The sequence below is a fragment of the Leucopleurus acutus genome, assembly GCF_964270905.1.
Source record: "Leucopleurus acutus genome assembly, chromosome: 9".
NCBI lineage: Eukaryota > Metazoa > Chordata > Mammalia > Artiodactyla > Delphinidae > Leucopleurus > Leucopleurus acutus.
The window spans coordinates 22540645-22562474 of record NC_139144.1 but is presented as its reverse complement, the minus strand read 5'-3'; the positions used below and the strand labels follow the sequence as shown (position 1 = coordinate 22562474).

At 38.6% G+C, this 21830-nt stretch overlaps 1 protein-coding gene across 1 annotated transcript in view; it reads right to left on the bottom strand.

Annotated features, from left to right (window-relative positions):
- The window catches only part of RELN (reelin), a 511249-nt gene that overhangs the window by 271080 nt on the left and 218339 nt on the right, over nucleotides 1-21830 (bottom strand). The window contains exon 5 of the mRNA XM_082846929.1: nucleotides 1756-1788. Coding sequence (XP_082703055.1) covers nucleotides 1756-1788 — 33 coding nt within the window. The remainder of the gene's footprint in view (nucleotides 1-1755; nucleotides 1789-21830) is intronic.

The following is a 21830-nucleotide window of genomic DNA, read 5'->3' as shown; positions in this document are numbered from 1 at the left end:
GGAAATTTGTTTCAGCTAATATAAATTCTCTGGGTCTGTATAAATTTGTTTGGACTAGTTTACACATGCTTTTCGGGAAAATTAAAATCAGATGATCTGATTAATAAAACATAACCAAAATTTTTTATTTTTTTCAAAAGTGACATTTTACCCTTTTTGGGGGGCTCACTTGAATATAATTCACTGAAATCACTGGGTAATTAAAATCACCTCCAAATATCAGGAAGCACACTTCCAAATTCTCTTTGCCACCTGCAGCCATCCTCGCCCTCTTTATACCGGGTATGCCAGCAGGTAAGCACATAACAAAGTCCGGGAAACCAGTGAATCAGCATGTATTGAGAGAAATGGCTGTTCAGACTCGAAGCCTTAGGCCTGACAACAGGGAGGATATGGATTTACACTGGAGAGAACACTGTGATGTCTTCTGTGCGTGGGAGTGATTTAATGACTCCTCTGAGCAATTAGATGCAGTGCCTGAAATGCCTACAGGGTACCGCTCTCTCAAATACCCAACCTGGTCGAGGCTCAGCTGGGCCACTGCGGGTCACCAGCCTGCCTCGGCTGCTAGAAGGCATGCTTCTAAGTGCTTGCGTTCATCTGCCAAAGAAGAGGAGCCCCAAGCTGTAGTATTACATAAAAGTAGAGCTTCTCAAGGCAGATTTTCCAAAGAGAAAAATAAATTAATTGGGTTTATAGGTTGAAAGAGAAAGCCCAAGAGACAAATACTGACCCATCTGCAAGTCCCACAGTGAGAGACATCTGAAAAAGCTGGAGCCAGCTAGGATGACTTCTTTTCATTTTTATTAAATAGTGTGTGTAGGAAACTGCTTTTAAAATAAGTCTTCACTGTCACCTATGAGAAATTTAACTCTTAAAGATTATTTACTTTCTAGAGATATTTTTTAAAAGGCATGGGTAAGCCTCTATGGTTATTTGTTCATGTATTTATTTCTTTACAAACATTATTATATCATTGACTATATACTTTACAAATATGAATTCATTTAATCCTCATAACAACAATAGGAGGCAGGTACTATTATGACTTCCATTTTATAGATGAGGAAACTGAGGCACAGAGAGGTTAAATAACCTGCCCAATATCACGTTGCTAGCAAGTGGTGAAAGTGAGATAAATCCAGTTGGTTTGGCTTCAAATCTGTGCTATTAAGCACTATACCACCCTGCCTCAAGAACTATGGCCCACTAAGTACATGGCAGAATGAAAAGATCATGAGAAAAATGAGAGGTGGCAACTTTACATGGTGCCATTAACAAAAGCATTTAGTTATTTAAACAACCTCATTTTAATTTTTGAAGAAATGGCCAAATTATTTCTCTTTTTACAACCCAATACATATCTCAGACCTGAAATGATCTCAACTCCTCCATACTCATAGCTCCTTGCCCATTGCCTCCATGCTCTACTATTTATGATGGGTAGGGGCTCTGGGGAAATTTCAGCATTAGAACACTGTGTCAAAAGATCACACTCAACAGGATCCCAAGGATAAATGTACTAACACGTTCAAAAGTCCCTCCATTAACCCCAGCTGGGCAGCTGGATCACCTCATAAGGTGAGGTCCCGGGTTCAAGCATAATCTGGACCTGAGTCTGATTTCAGTGAATGATCAGCGAATCAGAGAGGGCAGAGAGTTTCCTCACCTCTGTATCACCTGCTCACATGGCAGAGGACTAAAACAAGTAGATCTAGTACTAAGGTCAGTGACATCGGGGTCTCAAACACTTACCTAGATGCGGGTGCATACTGGCCTCTGTTGGAGCTGGACCGAGAGAGAAGAAGGGAAAGATGATTGATTAGCAACAAGAGCAAAATCCATTAATAAATAATCACAAATTCAGTTACAAAACTTAGTCATACTAAACAAATTAAATGGCTAGATAGAACCTTTTTAGAGGAGTAAGAAGAAAATGCCAATTAACATCCTAAAATAAGACGGCCAACTCACTATTCATTATATTTAAAAGTCAAAGTGAAAAGTAGAACCCCGTACATACAGGGCAGTTATTTATTATGCAAGTTAGTCAGGTATCCCTTGAAACACACAATATAAACGTGATGTGAGCACCCATTACATGACATGGGCTGTTGTGGGTGTGAGGTGTAGAGACAAAAAGCACCATCCTTGCCTTCAAAGAGCTTACCATCTGGTGGAGACAACTACAATATAGTGTAATAAGTGCTATGGGAGAGTGTTCAGAGGTCCTGGGGTGAAAAGGGGGACAAGGGAGGGATACTAATTCCAGGCTGCCCAGGAGAAGAGGGTTGTCAGGAGGGGCTGCTGAGTTTTGAAAGACTAGCAGGAGGAAGATAGGTGGGGGTAAAGGAGGGGAGATATGCTTCTGTCTGGAGCGAAAGTGAAATGGCATTGAGAGGTCAAAGAGAATGGCCTTTCACAAGAACTACAACAATTTCAGCATGACTAGAAGGAAGTTTAAAAGGAGGGGGTGGAAAAGTGAAGTTGGTAAGATAGGGAGGCCAAGATCATGGAACTGAATGTTAAGGAATTTGGATTTTACCATGGAAGCATGATGATCTCCTGAACATTTATCAGCAAAGGAGTGCATGTTCAAATATGCATTTTACAAAGGGGCACTCTGATAAGAGTTAGGAAATAAGGGACACTGGCCAATTAATACTTTGGTTATGTTTTTTCCTCAAAGGACTTCCAAATCTATGAAGAAATATTGCCAGTTCACTATCTAAAAATTAGAAATCATGACAGATATTTTAAAATCTTTTACATTCATTAAAGAAGAACTTCAGCTGGATATTAAAAAAAAATAGTTTCTATCACGATGGTCAGTGCTTCAGTTATGTTAGATGAAAAATCCAGACTTAAGAACATTTTAAAACTAGAGACTGATGTTTGTCTTACTGCTGCATACCAACATATTATATATATTGAAAATACTTGTGCTCAGCTGTATGAACTAGATTCTGTGGAAAGTGTCATAGATACAGTTGTTAGAATACACATGCAAATGCTCTGAATCATCACTAGTTTACAGAAATCAAGAAAAAACAAAAAACCCAGAAGAAAAATTTAATGATTTTGTGTTTTACGCCAAAGGTTATTGGTTATGAGGAGTTTTACAAGGATTCACTGAACTGTTAACTCTAAGATTTTTTTGAAACAAAAGGAATAATTGCCAATTATCCAATAACCAATGACAAAAACAAGGCACACGGATACACGTTCCCTCACTAATATCACACTACATATGTGTGAACTGAACTTGAAGCCTCAAGGAAAGCAAGAGTTTACTTGCAAGGTAGTTGAAAACTTAAGAGAATTCATGTTGAAATTGAAACCTCCAACACACAAATAAATAATGATTTTACATATTTTCCTAATATGATCAATATGCAGATTTTAATTGCAATTGACAATTTTCTAAATTGTCTGCAAAAGAACTCCAAAAATACTTGAAGAATTTCTCGTTGATATTGATAATTTGGGAGTTGCTTTTCAACTTATGTAATATTCCTGTGAATCCCATGTTAATAAAACTAGGCTGACGCAAGAGTAAATGAATTTACTTGAACAGACATAGTTTTCAAACTGACATGTTTTTGTACCAAGGTTATTTAACTCTTCTGAAAAAAGATGGACAAATCTTCTCAAGGTGGGTGTGGATATTAAAGGAAAATAATTTTTTTATATTCAACTCAGTTATTGGAAGACCTTTAAGTAGATATGGAATACTTTGATAGGTCAATCCAGTTTTCAAAGGTAAAATTTACAAAATCTTAATACAGGGCTCCCCTGGTGATGCAGTGGTTAAGAATCCGCCTGCCAATGCAGGGGACATGGGTTCGAGCCCTGGTCCAGGAAGATCCCACATGCCGTGGAGCAACTAAGCCCGTGCACCACAACTACTGAGCCTGTGCTCTAGAGCCCGTGAGCCACAACTACGGAGCCCACTTGCCACAATTACTGAAGCCCGCATGCCTAGAGGCCGTGCTCTGCAACAAGAGAAGCCACCACAATAAGAAGCCCGCACACGACAACCAAGAGTAGCCCCTGCTCGCCGCAACTAGAGAAAGCCCTCGCGCAGCAATTAGGACCCAACACAACCATAAATAAACAAATAAATAAATTTATTTATTTGTTTATTTATTTTTAAAAAGATCTTAATACAGACCAAGTATTCCAATACTTAAGATGTGCTGTAACACTACCATATATAAAACAGATAAACAACAATGTCCTACTGTATAGCACAGAGAACTATAGTCAGTATCCTGTAATAACCTATAATGGAAAATAATCTGAAAAAGAGTGTGTATGTATATATATGTGTGTGTGTATATATATGTGTGTGTATATATATGTGTATGTGTGTGTATATATATATGGAACTGAATCACTGTTGTACACCAGAAACTAATACAACATTGTAAATCAACTATACTTCAATTAAAAAATGTGCTTTAAGTGTAAAATACAGACCAGATTTCAGATAATTAGTACAAAACTGTAAAATATCTCAATTTTTTATTGATTATATTATATTGAAATACTTAGTATTTATATATTCTGTGTGAATTAAACTGCATTATTAAATTTACCTTTTTTTTTGGTTTCGTTTTTTAAATGGGGCTTCTAGAATATTTAAAATTACACCTGTGGCTCACATTATCCTTCTATTGGACAGTTCCAAGCAATAGCTAGGAGGGAGATCTGTACTGTTCATCAGTTAAGGAAACATTATCACGCAGGAGGTGGTGAAGTCATGGAAGCAGACCAGCATGTCATTCCGAGAGAGCATAGGGAAAAAAAAAAAGAGTGATATGAAGAGGTAAATGTGCATTTCAGGGACTGGAAGAACAGGAGCTAGCAAAGGAGACCAGGAAGGACTGCATTTCATTATGGATATAAGGAAAAGAGAGAGTTTTAAGAGAGAAGAGGGTTAAAGGAGAGGCCAAAATAATCCTAATAAAGCTGGTATCTACTGAGAACATCCTGTTACCAAGGCACAGTGTTAAGCAGGGTGTGTAGATGAACCCAGGGAATTTGGCCTCAGTGACAACTCTCTCAACTACTGTACAAACTACTTTTTCAAGAAGGTTCACTGCAAAGACAAGAAATGAGATTTTGTAGCACCTAACAAGGGACTTGGACCAAAGGGATGTTTTTTTGTTTGCTGTGTTTCTTAGGATATCATAGTATTTTACCATGTTCAATATTAACTACCTTACCAAAGGGGGTCTCTGTATTCATGGGATAAATTGTTAAGATGGGCAGGAAATAATACTGATATTTGTTAAATGTGTAACTTGAAAAAAACTGGGAAATAAGTTAGTTAAATTAAGTATAAAATTTATGGCAATTATCAGAAATATTTTCTAGTCAGTACAATGGATAGATAAGTGTAACAAAATGTCTGCAGAGGCATCAATTAAATTACCTACTTGACTTTAAATGACTCTGGTGACTAAGGCCTGGATGCAATAAACAGAATGTTATGTTTTAGTGTACTTTAATCTAAGGAGTCCACCCAAATTGATATCTCCCTTTCCGAAATTTTGGCACATGGCATCTTTCACTGAACCACCTCCAATCTAATCATCAGGGAGGGGCCATTTAGAAATGACCCTTTGAATCAGAATCTCTGAGAACGGAAACTCAGAATTTGTATTTTTAAAAACCTCCTCAGCTGATTCTGATAAAAAGCCAGCTTCAAAAACCATTGTCTTAATCCCCATAAAGTTACCAGCTGATTTTTCAGCAGAAACTCTGCAAGCCAGAAGGGAGTGGCAAGACATATTTAAAGTGATGAAAGGGAAAAACCTACAACCAAGATTATTCTACCCAGCAAGGATCTCATTCAGATTCGATGGAGAAATCAAAAGCTATAACTATGAGACAAGCAAACACTATGAGAATTCGGCACCACCAAACCAGCTCTACAACAAATGCTAAAGGAACTTCTCTAAGCAGGAAACAAAAGAGAAGAAAAAGACCCACAAAAACAAACCCAAATCAATTAAGAAAATGATAATAGGAACATACATATTGATAATCACCTTGAATGCAAAGGGATTACATGCACCAACCAAAAGACACAGACTGGCTGAATGGATACAAAAATAAGACCCTTATATATGCTGTCTACAAGAGACCCATTTCAGATCTAGGGACACATACAGACTGAAGGTGAGGGGATGGAAAAAGATATTCCATGCAAATGGAAATAACAAGAAAGCTGGAGTAGCAATACACGTATCAGACAAAATACTTTAAAATAAAGACTGTTACAAGAGATAAGGAAGGACACTACATAATGATCAAGGAACTGATCCAAGAGAAAACATAACAATTGTAAATATTTATGCAGCCAACATAGAAGCACCTCAATACCTAAAGCAAATGCTAACAGCCATAAAAGGAGAAATCGACAGTAACACAATAATAGTGGGGGACTTTAACACCCCACTTACACCAATATTCAGATCATCCAGACAGAAAATAAAGAAGGAAACACAAGCTTTAAATGACAAAATAGACTAGATAGACTTAATTGATATTTTTAGGCCATTCCACCTGAAAGCGAAGAATACACTTTCTTCTCAAGTGCACATGGAACGTTCTCCAGAATAGATCACATTTTGGGTCAAAAATCAAACCTTGGAAAATTTAAGAAAATTGAAATTGTATCAAGCATCTTTTCTGACCACAACACTATGAGATTAGAAATCAATTACAGGGAAAAAACAGTAAAAAACACAAATACATGGAGGCTAAACAGTGTGCTGCAAAATAACCAAGAGATCACTGAAGAAATCAAAGAGGAAATCAAAAAATACCTAGAAACAAATGACAATGATAAAATGACGATCCGAAACCTATGGGATGCAGCAAAAGCAGTTCTAAGAGGGAACTTAGAACATAGCAATTCAAGCTCACCTCAAAAAACAAGAAAAACCTCAAATAAACAACCTAAGGTTACACCTAAAGCAACTAGAAAAAGAAGAACAAAGAAAACCCAAAATTAGTAGAAGGGAAGAAATCATAAAGAAAAATGGAGAAAGTCCGCATCTGCAGGCGGACTCTCAACCACTGCACCACCAGGGAAGCCCCGTACTGCTTTTTTAAATTCCATATATATGCGTTAGCATATGGTATTTGTTTTTCTCTTTCTGACTTACTTCACTCTGTATGATAAACTATAGGTCCATCCACCTCACTACAAATAACTCAATTTTGTTCCTTTTTATGGCTGAGTAATATTCCATTATATATATGTGCCACATCTTCTTTATCCAGTCATCTGTTGATGGATATTTAGGTCGCTTCCATGTCCTGGCTATTGTAAATAGTGCTGCAATGAACATTGTGGTACATGTCTCCTTTTGAATTATGGTTTTTTCAGGGCATATGCCCAGTAGTGGGATTGCTTGGTCATATGGTAGTTCTATTTTTAGTTTTTTAAGGAACCTCCATACTGTTCTCCATAGTGACTGTATCAATTTACATTCCCACCAACACGACAGGAGGGTTCCCTTTTCTCCACACCCTCTCCAGCATATATTGTTTGTAGATTTTTTGATGATGGCCATTCTGACTGGTGTGGGGTGACACCTCATCGTAGTTTTGTTTTGTGTTTCTCTAATAATTAGTGATGTGGAGCATCTTTTCATGTGCCTCTTGGCTATCTGTATGTCTTCTTTGGTGCAATGTCTATTTAGGTCTTCTGCCCATATTTGGACTGGGTTGTCTGTTGTTGTGATATTGAGCTGCATTTGCTGCTTGTATATTTTGGAGATTAATCCTTTGTCAGTTGCTTCATTTGCAAATATTCTCTCCCATTCTGAGGATTGTTTTTTCATCTTGTTTATGGTTTCCCTTGCTTAAGTTCCCTTAAGTTTTATTAGGTCCCATTTGTTTATTTTTGTTTTTATTTCCCTTACTCTAGGAGGTGGATCAAATCCCTTGTTGTGATTTATGTCAGAGAGTGTTCTGCCTATGTTTTCCTCTAAGAGTTTTATAGTGCCTGGCCTTACATTTAGGTCTTTAATCCATTTTTAGTTTATTTTTGTGTATGGTATTAGGGTGTGTTCTAATTTCATTCTTTTACATGTAGCTGTCCATTTTTTCCAGCACCACTTATTGGAGAGGCTGTCTTTTCTCCATTGTATATTTTTGCCTCCTTTCTCAAAGATAAGGTGACCAAGGCTTCCCTGGTGGCGCAGTGGTTGAGAGTTTGCCTGCCGATGCAGGGGACACGGTTCGTGCCCTGGTCCGGGAGGATCCCACATGCCGCGGAGTGGCTGGGCCCGTGAGCCATGGCTGCTGAGCCTGCGCATCCGGAGCCTGTGCTCCGCAACGGGAGAGGCCACAACAGTGAGAGGCCCGCGTACCGCAAAAAAAAAAAAGCAGTACAGATGAACCTAATGGCAGGGCAGGAATAAAGACGTAGACGTAGAGAACAGACTTGAGGGCACAGGGATGGGGAAGGGGAAGCTGGGATGAAGTGAGAGCATAGCACTGACGTATATACACTACCAAATGTAAAATGGATGGCTAGTGGGAAGTTGTTGCATAGTTTCTAAGAATGAGAGACAACAAAAATGTTCCTAAAGAAGTAGGCTTTGTATTTAGAGAAAATAGGATACAACACACATTGAACAGAAGTAAAGGTTTCTTCCAGGTGTCTCTGCATTGTGATAAGAAGACCAGGTCAGATGATGACCACAGATAGACACAAGGGAGGATGCACTGGCAGTGAGGGTCCTGGTAATTGTCAGAGGGGATCGAACTGGAGAGAGGGGAAGATAGTTTGGAGTGGTTCTGTACCCAGAGAGGTGACTGAGGGGAAGTTTCATAATATGGTCCTGATTTAGCTTCACTGGTGAGACCCATAAGACTATATATAAAGGCTGGACAGAACTTTACACTGTGAGGCACTCACTTTTTATTTTAACACCGAGCTGTTAACAAATCTGGATATTTCTAGATTCACAAAAATGATCAGTTGTACATCCTACACTATAGAAAAAATTCACTTCTGAGAAAAATACCAGGATTTCATTTTGGTTTACACAAACCATTGATTAGTTATGAAATCATTTACCTTCCCATAAATGTTGGGGCAATTCAGATTAATATGAAGTTTCTATCAATAACTTGTAAACTCTCATAAACAATGCAACAGTTAGAGGCGAAACTTTCAGTGGTGTTTTAGAATTAAAGTACAATGATCATGGGATACCATATCTTGCAGTTGGATTTCACTGATCACTCCAAGGAGCTCCATGAGTATTGGCAATGGATAAATATATCCAACTCATAATTCTGAATATCTATTTATTTTTACTAATCCTAGGCAAGATGACAACATCTATGTTAACAGACGACATAACATAAAGAATAAATAGATTCATGTTTCAAAGAACTCTAGATCTCATTCAAAATATTAGCACATCTTTGTAATCTTTACCCACAAGTTAATGTCACTGAAATCCACAAAAATGTAAAACCTATGTCCTTTGTAAAGTTTGACAACTTCAAGTAACCGGACTAAATTGGAAATTGAACTTAAGTTGTATCTTGATAACTTAAGGAGTATGCCAATGTCATCAAAATGAATCAACTTAGTCAAAACCACAGATATAATATGAAATGCTAAACAGGCAAGTTCAAATGAAGATTATACTTTGCTTAAAAAAATAAAGTAAAAGCAAGCCAACAGAATGTAAGAATCATGATGGCAATCTCACTAAAGCCTCCATGTTTTTTAAAAGCATGTTTCCAGCAAAGCATTAGCAATGAAAGCATGGCATACTCTGACTTGGTTTTAGTTGAAAAAGCCAAACACCTTTAAAACTTTAAAATTATCAACACAAATTGGTAGCAATTTTCCCAGGAAAGTATTAAAAAATGAGGATCTATGTAATATCATTAGTCAAATATCTCCTGAAAGCAGGTAAACAAGAAAAAAAATGGGGAAACTTTTAATTTTTTTTTTTTTTTTTTTTTTTGAGGTATGCAGGCCTCTCACTGTTATGGCCTCTCCCATTGCGGAGCACAGGCTCCGGACACGCAGGCTCAGCGGCCATGGCTCACGGGCCCAGCCGCTCTGCGGCATGTGGGATCTTCCCGGACTGGGGCATGAACCCATGTCCCCTGCATCGGCAGGAGGACTCTCAACCACTGCGCCACCAGGGAAGCCCACTTTTAATGTTTTAAGCATAATACAGTCCTTTCATACTAGATAGGTAACAAATGTTCTTAAGAGTCAAAATCACTCATAACTGTGCACTAACAATTTATTTTTCCAGATTCCTTTCAGTGTTTGTGATGGAGCCACTTAAAAGTTATTTGGGGACTTCCCTGGTGGCGCAGTGGTTATGAATATGCCAATATGCCAATGCAGGGGACACGGGTTCGATCCCTGGTCTGGGAAGATCACACATGCTGAGGAGCAACTAAGCCCATGTGCCACAACTACTGAGCCTGCGCGCCACAACTACTGAAGCCCGCGTACCCTAGAGCCTGTGAGCCTCAACTACTGAGCCCACGTGATGCAACTATTGAAGCCCGTGCGCCTAGAGCCCGTGTTCCGCAACAAAGAGTAGCCCCCACTCACTGCAACTAGAGAAAGCCCACACACTGTGACAAAGACCCAACGCAGGCAAAATATTTTTTAATTAATTAATTAATTAATTTTTAAAAAGTTATTTGTCCTCCAAATTCTGTAGTAGGACCTATCCAGGTTATTTGTTCTGGTAAAATACAAAGGTTTACATCAATAATGAATATTCTAGGTCTTTGCTTAGTCAAACATTTTCCTAGATGCTAGGGTATTATTAAATGACCTGAATATTAGGTATATAATTTCACTAACATTTCATGGGCTATGTAAAGAAGACAAGAATGGATCTTTTTAATTGATAAGTTAATACAGTTGAAAATAAAAGAAACCTGAATCATTATTTTCAGAAGATACTTTAAAATTTCTTTGAAAAAATATATTCCTTGGAGAGCTTCCCTTTTACTTAGCTGTGCTATTCTTGAAATGGTTTATTAATCTCCATGAGTTATAAGAAAAAGACTGGAATTGCCTTGAATGAATACAAGAACTCATACTAATGCAAATTTGATAAAGATAATTATGCCAGGAATAGTGAATGTGAATATTATGTGAAACAACTGTAAAGAGACCCCACTTACAAACAAGACAGTCAATTCACATCATAGAGATTGAGGAGGTCTAACCTGAAAAAAAGTAAATTCGGTAGCAAAGTTTTCAAAGAAAAATATGCTTCCTGGTCTCTTTAAACAAGACTATTATTTATCTGTTTAAAGTACAAGTACAAAAAGCATGTACTGACACTTTGTTGAGTAAATGTAAAAAAGCACTCAGCCCACATATGTTAACACACCTTTGTGCTGGTGCTGGTCCTAGAGTTGGCAAGAGTTGAAGTTACTAAGGAATATGTTTACTTTTTTGGAGGGTGAGATATATTTTTAAAAGCTCATTATTTTCCACTCACTGTAAATTAATCTGACCTTCACTACAATATGAAAATAACCAGTAATCAATCCCTTTCCAAACTTTTAAACACAACTAATGTTAAATATCTATTGTTTGGCACTAGATAGAGTTACTCCGTCAATACTGCCTTTCATTTACTAAATATATTTTCTCTATTATCTCCAATTATTTGGAGAATCTCACAGATTATAATTAATAATTTGTCCTTATGACACTAGCAACAGAGCACTTGCTGAACTTTGCAGATAGTCAAATTCAATGGAAGATCAGAAAATTTCTGTAAACTTCAACAGGAAGCAATTGATTTCATTTGGACCTTAGAGCTCACAGCCATCCTTTTCTTAATTACATTCTAACAGGTTAAATCTTTGGATGTTTTTAGAAAATATCACAAACATGGATCATTATATGGTTTCTCAATATTAAATCGAAGCAGAAATTCTTCCTATCATCAATTCAATTTGTCCAAGAGACAAATTACATGCTGAAAGTAAAGAAAAGCTTCATTTCTTATAAAGCATTTCTGTGTTTATGCTCTTTCAAAGGTTGAGGTCACCAGCATCTCCTGAGGTCACAGCAACCTAAAATAAGCAAAAGAATGGGGTTGCATTTAACTCCTCCAAAGGCTGTTCTTTTGACAAAAGTGTTTTTCTTTCAAATGCCTTATTTTGGAGGAAACTTTTGAGTAATCATGTGACTCCAAAACATATTTTGGCCAATTTGTTCAATAAATTATTCACTGCAAAGGATGGAGATTTCAATATGCTGGGCAGAAAAAGAAAGGAATGTCTGGAAACAAATTGAGGGAGTGCTTAATGAGCTTTGTGTTAATATTATTGATTATTTTTTTTAAAAAGCCTTTGAGTCAGGCAAACACTATATGGCGGATGATAGGCATTTCTTACAAATATAGGTATTATGTTATGGGAGCTATAGCTCCTGAATCATTTTAGAATTCAAAGGCCCTAGGTAGTTTTGCCTCAGGTATCTCTTCACCTAATTTGAAATTCAAATGTATGAAACTTCCAAAGCTAAATATGACAAATTAGACACAGTCTGTGAAGTTACCATTTAATGAGCTATGAACCTAGACTTTCATCTCCCCAGGAATAATTTCTTTATTACTCTTTGTATTTTATTGCAATAAAGTACCATTTGACCTTCAAGTATGATAATTAAGCTTCCAAAAATGTTATAAATTTAGAGTGAGAATACTTCTCCCTGTGTTCAGGAATATACTTATGATCAGTATAAAAGATTACTTAATATTTAAAGACAGCTAAATTATACACAGAACTAGCAATATTAGAAAGCATTTTTCTCTTCCCTTCCTCTCCTATATCCCATCTCAATTTGAATTGTGTCTCATAACAACTTATCATCACTCATATTCTAAAATATATGGAATAGGTGCAAAACTAAAATATATCTTTATAACCTACAACTGGGGGAACAGAGCACTCTTTCAGGTAAGACTTATTCTACTAGGAGCTGTCAATAATGAGATCTTAAACACTGAAATTTGTGATTCATTGTCTTGCCATGCTCGTGCCTTCACCTTTTCTAGGGGAGATATTCATATATTTTTTCAAAACTTTGCCTATGTTATGAATAAAATCTTAAGTGAAAGATCAGAATGTAAAACAATATATCATCTGAATTGTTTGTGAAGAGATGGAGATGATATATTCAAGATGAACTTGAAGAGATGAAGTTCATAGATGGGGCAGAGGAGAGGAAGTGCAGCTATAAATTGACCTGTAGCCTGAGCATATATGGCCTTTAAATAGCTTTCAGAGGTGGGAAGAAAAATCATTAGGATCATCATCATCACCAAATAATAATAATAATAACAACAACAGCAATATTAATACTACTACTAAGAAGAACAGGAACAAGAAGAAACCTTGTTGCTAATGTTAGCAGAAATTTGTTAGAGGTCTACCAATATCTATTCTCCCCTTCTTTTTTCTCACTGGACTGTGGCCCCCCGTTAGAGGTATATTTCTCAGTATCCCCTGCAGCTCCTGAGACAAAGGAATCAAGTTCTGCCCACAGGGAGGTGAGCAGAAGTGACCTGGGTCACTTTCAGAGCTGGGTCATGCCCTTTAAAGGAACGGGCATGATTCTTGGTCCTCTACCCTTCCTGCTACTATGACATGGCCCCTGGATATGGAAGCTATGTTCTGTACACAGTAGAGCCACTCCACCAGCCCTGGACCATCTACCCCCAGACTGGTTTATGACTGAGAAATAAACACACTTCTAGCCATTTAAGCCACCTGCACTTTGAGGCACATGCCAAAGAAGCTTCATCTATATTCTAAAAGAGTTATTTCTTGTGGGCTGGGGAATGGGTCCCTATTGGGGAAAGGTATCCTCTCTATCTCAGTCATAATCCTAAAGGCCAGAGTGTAATTTAGAGCTGATAAGACTGTGAGTTCCTGTGAGGAGAGATTTCAATTTGTATATCTCTGCACCCCCATGCCCAGCACAATGTTTGGCACACAGCTGCTCCAAAAATGTTAGTTGATTGGTTACTGATAACATCAATAAGATATTATTGCTAAAACCATTGCTGCTAGAAAATTCTAATGTTCTAATGCTCTCCTCTGTTCCCTCCCCTCTTAGTTACTTGTACATATGTTATCGTCTTCATTTTACCTTTTCACTTTCCTTTATATACTTAAGGATAAACTGTACAATTCGCCTTGTTCTAAAACAGATGTAAGGCAGCTAACAAAGAAAGGCAATCGAGCAAGACAATGACGTGGGAAAACAGGATAACAAATCAGGGTTGGAAAAATATATCCAGTGGAGATAAATATGCAAGATGCATGCTCTGACATTTTAACTTTGGCTCTGAAGCTCTAAAGTTACAGAAACTGAAGAGCTGAAAACATGAAAAGCACACATATTGCTCAGGAGAAGCGTGGCTATTTCAGATGCAGAGACTTAAGAGAAGCTTCTCCTGCGGTTTCTTACAAAGGGGACACTGAGCAGTGCAATGAACATCATTTAAAATAACATCCATCCAACTGTGAATTTGATAGGGCTATTCCTAATAAAGTCCATCAAAGCAAAAGGAGCGCATAATGTTTAAGTATGATTGTAAAAACAGTTATGCAGATATAGGAGGTGAAGGTTGGCTGGCAATTAAAGAAACAATATTGGGTTGGCCAGAAAGTACCTTCAGTTTTTAAGTAAAAATAAAAGACACATTTTTCATTTTCCCCAAGAACTTTATTGAACAACGTATTCACCATTTTGTTCCACTACCTTCTGTCATTTTTCAGGCAACTTCAAAATTCCATCATCCCAAAACTTTTTATCTTTTTGAGCAAAGAACTGTTCCAGGTGCCTTTTACAGTCTTCCAGGGAATTGAAATTTTTTTCCATTAAGAGAATTTTGTAAAGACCGAAATAAATGGAAATCAGAAGGTGCAATGTCTAGTGACTACAGGGGATGAGTCAGAACTTCCCAGCCAAGCTGTAACAGTTTTTGCCTTGTCATCAAAGAAACATGCAGTCTTGTGTTATCCTGATGGAAGATGATGCCTTTTCTGTTGACTAATTCTGGATGCTTTTTGTCGAGTGTTGCTTTCATTTGGTCTAATTGGGAGCAGTACTTGTTGGAATTAATCGTCTGGTTTTCCAGAAGGAGCTCATAATAGAGGACTCCCTTCCAATCCCACCATACACACCACATCATCTTCTTTGAATGACAACCAGCCTTTGGTGTGGCTGGTGGCAGTTCATTTCACTTGCCCCACGATCTCTCCCGTTCCACATTATTGTACAGTATCCACTTTTCATCGCCCATCGCAATTTGTTTTAAAAATGGAACATTTTCGTTCGTGTAAGTAGAGAATCGCAGGCAGAAATATGGTCAAGAAGGTGTTTTTCGCTTAACTTATGTGGAACCCAAACATCAAAGTGATGAATATAACCAAGCTGGTGCAAATGATTTTCAGCGCTTGATTTGGATATTTTGAGTATGTAGGCTATCTCCCACGTGGTATAAGGTTGATTGTTCTCAATTAATGTCTCAGTTTGATCACTCTCAACTTCAACTGGTCTACCCGACCATGGAGCATTGTCCAGAAAGAAATTTGCAGCACGAAACTTCGCAAACCACTTTTGACACGTTCAATCAGTCACAGCACCTTCTCCATACACTGCACAAATCCTTTTTTGCATTTCAGTTGCATTTTTACCTTTCTTGAAATAATAAAGCATCATATGCTGAAAATGTTGTTTTCTTCCATCTTCAATATTAAAATGGCTACACAAAAATTCATCAATTTTGATGTCTTTTTTAAAATGCACGCTGATATGACAGCTGTCACATACAATGTAACAGAATTGTTTCGAATGAAGTTAAAGACAACTAAGTGCTACCAGAGCCATCTTACAGAAAAAAAAGAACGAAGCTTTTGGCCAACCCAATAGTAATTAGATAATTTGTGATAGGTATACCTGCTCTATATGGTTCATCCATTCCTTCAACTAATAGTTGAGTACCTACTAAGTGCCAGACACTGTCAGATTCTGGGAATGTAAAAGTGATCCAATATCTGCTTGATCAAGGGTTTCAAAGGGCAGGAGGAAATACATGTAGAAGTTAACACATGACAATGCAATAAGATAAACTAACTTCAATTTGTAAGTATAAGGTGGATTAGGGTTAAAAATACATATGATGGAGGAGGAGAGATTTGAACTGCATCTTTAAGGATGAGTGTAACTTCATCAGTAATATGGAGAAGGAGGTAATGTGGAGTGTATTCCAGGGAAAGAAACTGGCATATATATAAGCTACAGAGATAGGGGACAGGACGGCATGTTTGATGAAGTCAGTGCTTTTTACGGCTGAAGTAGAGAGTTTGGTATTAGGTGAAGATGGGGAATATGGAGAGAACATACATGCAATGAGGTTGGAGAGAGAGGCAGGGTCAGATCATGGAGGGCCTTGAAAGCAGGCTAAACTGGGCAAATGGAGGCAGTTATAGGGTTTGAGGCTGGGAGGAAAAAAATGAGGTTTGTGTTGAAGAACATTTTGATAGATGTGTGGAAGGCTTGAACCAAAGATATGGCTGTAGATGCAGAAATAAAAGCATTTGTTTAGGAGATATTGAGAAGATAAAATAAATTGGTTTTAGAGACACTGAGTAGACATGGAAGAAAGAAAGGAATGAGGAAAGAAATATTACCTAGATCTCTGTTTACTGACTGGGTCGAATATGTCACTGACTATAACTGCAATGAAGGGGACCAGTCTGGGGGAAATGTCAAGTTCATTTTAGAATATATTGAGTTCAAGGAATCTAAGGAATCCAAATGTCAGTGCCCAGTAATAATAATGATAGCTAACATTTATAGAATATTTATGTGCTAGCCACAGTGCTATGCACATCATTATTGCACTTAATTCTCACAAGTTCACTAGGTTTCTTCTGGGCATAGAATATTGTGCCAGGCTCTGGGGAATGGCATGGGATGACCAGAAAAGTAGGTACTATTATTTTCCCTATTTTATAGTTAGGTAATTGAGACTTTGAAAGATAACATAGCTAGAAAGTATCAAATTAGAAATTGGAGACTTCCCTGGTGGCGCAGTGGTTAAGAATCCACCTGCCAAGGCAGGGGACATGGGCTCGAGCCCTGGTCCGGGAAGATCCCACATGCCGTGGAGCAACTGGGCCTGTGTGCCACAACTACTGAGCCTGTGCTCTAGAGCCTGTGAGCCACAACTACTGAAGCCCGTGTGCCCGGAGCCCATGCACTGCAACAAAGACAAGACACCACAATGAGAAGCCTGCACACCTCAACTAAAGAAAGCCCGCGTGCAGCAACTAAGGCTCAATGCAGCCAAAAATAAATTAATTAATTAAAAACATAAAAGAAATTGGAACCCAGGGGCATATAGCTCCAAACTCTACTCTCTCAACCACTTTGCATTACTGACTCAGTAAGCATGAAGCAAATGGACAGAGTTCAGGAGATGAAAATCACAGGTGTGAGTGAGATCACCAGGGACAATATAAGAAGTCTAAAAGAAGCTGCAGGACAGAATCACTGCCAATCCCAGATTGTATCCATAGGAAGCTCAGGAACTCATTAAGGAAACTGAGAAGGAGTAGGGAAGTCAGGTAGAGTGAGGACCAGAGTCCTTTGGATTGGTTGGCACCTACTGGGTCACTGATGACCTGGAGGATGACTGTTTCCATAGATTACTGGCAGTAGAGGTCAGATGGCGGGGTTAGGAGTGAAGCCTGAGAACACACATGACTCTTTCAAGAAGCTGGAGTGTGAGGGAGAATGATGGCCAGAGGAGTACTCAGAGTCAAAGACAGCGTTCCTGCTCAAAGTTGCAGTGGCTTTGGCATGTTTAAACCCTGAGGAGGAGGGGATGGTGAAGAGGAAGAAGCTGACGATATGGGAAAGAGAGGGCGAAACTGTTGACCAAGACCTCAGAGGAGATGGGGGGAATGCCATTCCACTGAGTTTATGTTTTTCCTGTAAATGTATTTTGGACTTTCTCTTTTAGGTTTGGACCAATATATAAACTATTTATGAACAGGATGTGAAACTGCCTTATATTGCCACACATTCCCATGCATCTGGTATAATGTTCCACATATACCCATAGGGGACACAGCATAATATGTGTTACTATTAATGAATTCCAACTCTTACAAACATGATTATGAACATTTGTATTAATTATTACATTAAACAACTGAACCTTCAATGTAAAACTACGGTTGGATTAATTGGTTGCATGAAATAATACTTCACAAGAGCCAAAGTAAAGTTGTAATTTACGTGTGTTTACAACAGCTTTGCTCTCCCCCAAGTAATTATACAGATGCAAACCTAGGCTTTGTCCTCCAGAATGGGGGGGAATCCAGCAGATTACACACCAGCTTGAGTAGAAAGTGTACTTCTATGGGCATCCAAAAGAAGTCAATGTCAAATTCTTGTCAGGCATAAATCTTGGTGTTTTGACTCTGGACTAGATAAAGCTGTCAAGGGGGAATGTATAGAGCCCTGAGAGCTGAAAAGAAGCCTGTTTAAATCTGTGTTCAATCATCTTAGAGCAAACAGCACCAGCCCAAAATACTATTCTTTAGGAAATTAAAAAAGCAGTCAGACCCACCTAGAGCCATTAGCAAGGAATTTTACTGTGGCCCTGTGAGTCAGCTCTTCCCCTTAATCTTGTCTGTTGTCAAGATCACTTAGGGACACTTTTTGCCCGCCACTGCCCCAGGAGGGCTTCAGTTCCTTCCCCTGTTGGGTAGTTTGTGAGACCCTGAAGCAAGACTGGGGATTCCTGGATGATTTTACCAGAGCATCTTAATTCAGCTCTCTTTGTTTGTAAATTACAAAACACAGGATATCAGGAACAGCAGTTGCAACTGCTACACTGACAAAATAGCCACAGGGAAACAGATGTCTTTTTTTTTTTTTTTAATTTATTTTTGGCTGCATTGGGTCTTCGTTGCTGTGCGTGGGCTTTCTCCAGTTGTGGTAAGCCGGGGCTACTCTTCATTGCGGTACACGGGCTTCTCATTGCGGTGGCTTCTCTTGTTGTGGAGCACGGACTCTAGGCGTGCAGGCTTCAGTAGCTGTGGCACATGGGCTCAGCAGTTGTGGCTCACGGGCTCTAGGGTGCAGGTTCAGTAGTTGTGGCACAGGGCTTAGCTGCTCCACGGCATGTGGAATCTTCTTGGACCAGGAATCAAACCCATGTCCCCTGCATTGGCAGGCGGATTCTTAACCACTGTGTCATCAGGGAAGTCCCAAAACAGATGTCTTTAGCTAGCAAAAGTTTTATCAATGGGAACATTCAAGTGAAACACATCATTCATTATTTTTCACTTCATCAGTTAAAGTGGATATGGTAAAACCCAATTCTGACGCTTAGTCAATTTTGACCTCTTTAGTCTGAATTAATAAAAAATTTACATTTCAGGATACTGGAAAGACATTTAGTAATACAAGTTACTAAGCATTCAAGGATAGCCAAGGGAAGTTTCTGGTAGATGTGACCTACAATTTATAAATATTTGGGTATAAAAGGTATTCTTTATTTTTCACCAGATTTACTAAGATATAATTGAAAAATAAAAATTGTATATATTTAAGGTATTCAACTGGATGCTTTGATGTGTATACATATACATTGTGAAATAATTACCACTATCAAGCTAATTAACGTATCCATCTCGTCACATTAAAAGGCATTCTTACTGGACAGCTAAGAATGTAAAAGAATGAAATTTGAACACTCCCTAACACCATACACAAAAATAAACTCCAAATGGATTAAAGACCTAAAGGTAAGGCTAGATACTATAAAATTCTTAACGGAAAACAAAGGCAGAACACTCTAGGACATAAATCACAGCAAGATCCTTTTTGACCCACCTCCTAGAGAAATGGAAATAAAAACAAAAATAAACAAATGGGACCTAATGAAACTTCAAAGCTTTTGCACAGCACAGGGAACCATAAACAAGATGAAAAGACAACCCTCAGAATGGGAGAAAATATTTGCAAATGAAGAAACTGAAAAAGGATTAATCTCCAAACTTTACAAGCAGCTCATTCAGCTCAATATCAAAAAAACAAACAACCCAATCCAAAAATGGCCAGAAGACCTAAACAGACATTTCTCCAAAGAAGATATACAGATCGCCAACAAACACATGACGGATGCTCAACATCAGTAATCATTAGAGAAATGCAAATCAAAAGTACAGTGAGGTATCACCTCACACCAGTCAGAATGGCCATTATCAAAAAAATCTACAAACAGGGCTTCCCTGGTGGCGCAGTGGTTGAGAGTCCGCCTGCCGATGCAGGGGATGTGGGTTCACGCCCCGGTCCGGGAGGATCCCACGTGCCGCGGAGCGGCTGGGCCCGTGAGCCATGGCCGCTGGGCCTGCGCGTCCGGAGCCTGTGCTCCGCAACGGGAGAGGCACAGCAGTGAGAGGCCCACGTACAGCAAAAAAAAAAAAAATCTACAAACAGTAAATGCTGGAGAGGGTGTGGTGAAAAGGGAACCCTCTTGCACTGTTGGTGGGAATGTAAATGGATACAGCCACTATGGAGAACAGTATGGAGGTTCCTTAAAAAACTAAAAATAAAACTACCATACGGCCCAGCAATCCCACTACTGGGCATATACCCTGAGAAAACCATAATTCAGAAAGAGTCATGTACCACAATGTTCACTGCAGCTCTATTTACAATAGCCAGGACATGGAAGCAACCTAAGTGTCCACTGACAGATGAATGGATAAAGAAGATGTGGCACATATATATAATGGAATATTACTCAGCCATAAAAAGAAACGAAATTGAGTTATTTGTAGTGAGGTGGATGGACCTAGAGACTGTCATACAGAGTGAAGGAAGTCAGAAAGAGAAAAACAAATACCATATGCTAACACACATATATGGAATCTAAAAAAAAAAAATGGTTCTGAAGAACCTAGGGGCAGGACAGGAATAAAGACGCAGACCTACTAGATGTGTGTGTTTGAAGAGGTTATGCCAAGCAGTTCACAGGCCAATGAGTATACGCCCACTCCTGCCCGTGCCTCCACCGTGATCTGTGCACACTGCGGCACCAGCAGTGGCCACGCTCGATACACTCACATCTGCTTGACACTTGACACCTTTGTCTTACAAGGGCTCAAAAGTGTGTGTTCTCTCCTGGGTGTTCAGGGAATTAAGGCAGCAGTGGTGATCTTGTTTATTGAAGTTGTAATTCCTAAGGCTTTTTAATGTTGGATTTTTTTAATTTAAGAATCTATTTGGTAAAATGGAACCCACCTTGGGCTGTGAGTCAGCCAGAGATTTGGATTCTAATCCTGCCACTCGTAAGTGGTGTACAGTTTTGTCAAGTTAACCTTCCTGGCTTTGTTGCTAATCTACACATAAGGAAGCTACAGAGCTAGGATCAAGAGCATACATTCAAATATTATTCCTCATCCTCAGTCTATACATACCACATACATCAACATTTTCAGCAGAAACTCTGTTTACATGATTCTGAGGAATATGGATTAGGTCTGCATCTCTTTCTAGACTGTTTGACAATAATACTTCTTGCAAAAGACTGACTTCTTCTAGTTCCTTTCAGGTTTTCAGTCAATTCTGAAATTGCCTCAATCCTTTGCTTTGATCACCTCTAAGAGTAGTTCACAAAACACTACCACAAAAAAAAAAATGGTCATGAAGAATCTAGGGGCAAGATGGGAATAAAGATGCAGACCTACTAGAGAAT